Source organism: Volvox carteri (assembly GCF_000143455.1).
Source record: "Volvox carteri f. nagariensis unplaced genomic scaffold VOLCAscaffold_16, whole genome shotgun sequence".
Classification (NCBI taxonomy): Eukaryota; Viridiplantae; Chlorophyta; class Chlorophyceae; order Chlamydomonadales; family Volvocaceae; genus Volvox; species Volvox carteri.
Window position 1 is genome coordinate 786,689 of NW_003307559.1, and position 1,297 is coordinate 787,985.

A 1,297-nucleotide genomic window follows, 5' to 3' on the forward strand; every position below is an offset into this window, starting at 1 on the left:
GCTGGCAGAGACATTTGGCGACACTGCCGGCGGTCTTCAGGACGCCGGAGTTAATGGCGCCACCGCCGACGGCGGGTGTGGCCCAGCCCAGTCGGGATGTCTCCGCGACGTTGGGGCAGGCATCTCCACGGCCCATGGCGGTCGAGTAGTCCTCGTATTCCCAGCCGTTGCGCCAGGAGTGCCACAGGCCTGAACGAGGGAACATAACGGAGAGAGAGAGAGAGAGAGAGGCAGGTCACGATTCCAGACATGAACAAACATGTCGCAATTGGAAAGCGCACGACAGGCGAACCTTAGCGGGCAGGCTGTAAGGCAGCAAGGGGTCCCAGTAGCGAGACGGGTGCAGGCGTGGAAAGGCCACATAGCCATGCATCATACACACACATGCACACACACATGCACACACACATGCACACACACACATGCACACACACACATGCACACACACACATATGCACACACACATGCACACACACATACCCGCATGACATGACACAACAGAACGCAAGGCCCAACACAAATGGTGAGATGATGATGCTCTATCTTGGCACGTAACACACAACCCCGCGCGGGCGCACCACGCTTTCTTAGACCCCCCTCCTCCCCGCGCACCGTAGTTGTGAATGCCTTCCTGCATCACCGTCGCCCAGCGCTGGACTCCGTAGCCGCTGCTCTGCAGCCATGTCTGGCGCCCGGGTAACAAAGCCAGGCCCGCCCAGGCGCACACGCTCTGCAACCCCGGAGGCAGCACGTATGTGAAGTACGGGAAGCTGGAGAAAGCCGCAAGGCCGATCAGACTCTTGGTCGCGGCATCGGCACCCTGGGAAATGGCCCACCAGCTGCAGGAGCTGGTGACGGCGGTAGAGCAGGGTACGCTGACGCGAACCGCCATGAAGGCGGTTGTGTTCAGGCCAAACTTGCCGTATGAGCAGTCGGAGTACTTCTGCGCGACACCGCCTCGGCCATCCTTGTTGGGCCCCAAGAACACGTTGCGAACGTCGTCCTCTGTCAAGGACGGCGCATAGCCACAAGAACCATAGTCCAAAATCATCACCAGCAACTTCTGGGTGCCATGTGGCGTTATGACGAAAGGCGAGAGTTGACCCGTCGACATCACGATGCTGAACTGGGCCGCGGCCACGCATGCCGGTGTGTTCGCATCGTCCGGGCATGTGCAGTTGCCACCTATGTCTCCACAGCCACAGTACTTGGGAGGGCCCACCTCGCATTTCTGGGGAGAGATGAGGTTTGGGAAGAGGATAGAGGACGCCACGTCATGTCAGGTCACGGCGCAGCA

The 1,297-nt window shown here is 59.8% G+C and overlaps 1 protein-coding gene across 1 annotated transcript; it reads right to left on the bottom strand.

Moving 5' to 3' along the window:
• Positions 1 to 19: 19 nt before the first annotated feature.
• On the bottom strand, positions 20 to 1,156 carry vmp40 (metalloproteinase, extracellular matrix glycoprotein VMP40; the record flags this gene model as incomplete). The annotated part of the gene is made up of 2 exons (XM_002949900.1): positions 20 to 190; positions 611 to 1,156. Coding segments are annotated over 2 exons (717 nt in total), but the record flags the coding sequence as incomplete, so codon positions are not given.
• Between the last annotated feature and the right edge of the window lie 141 nt (positions 1,157 to 1,297).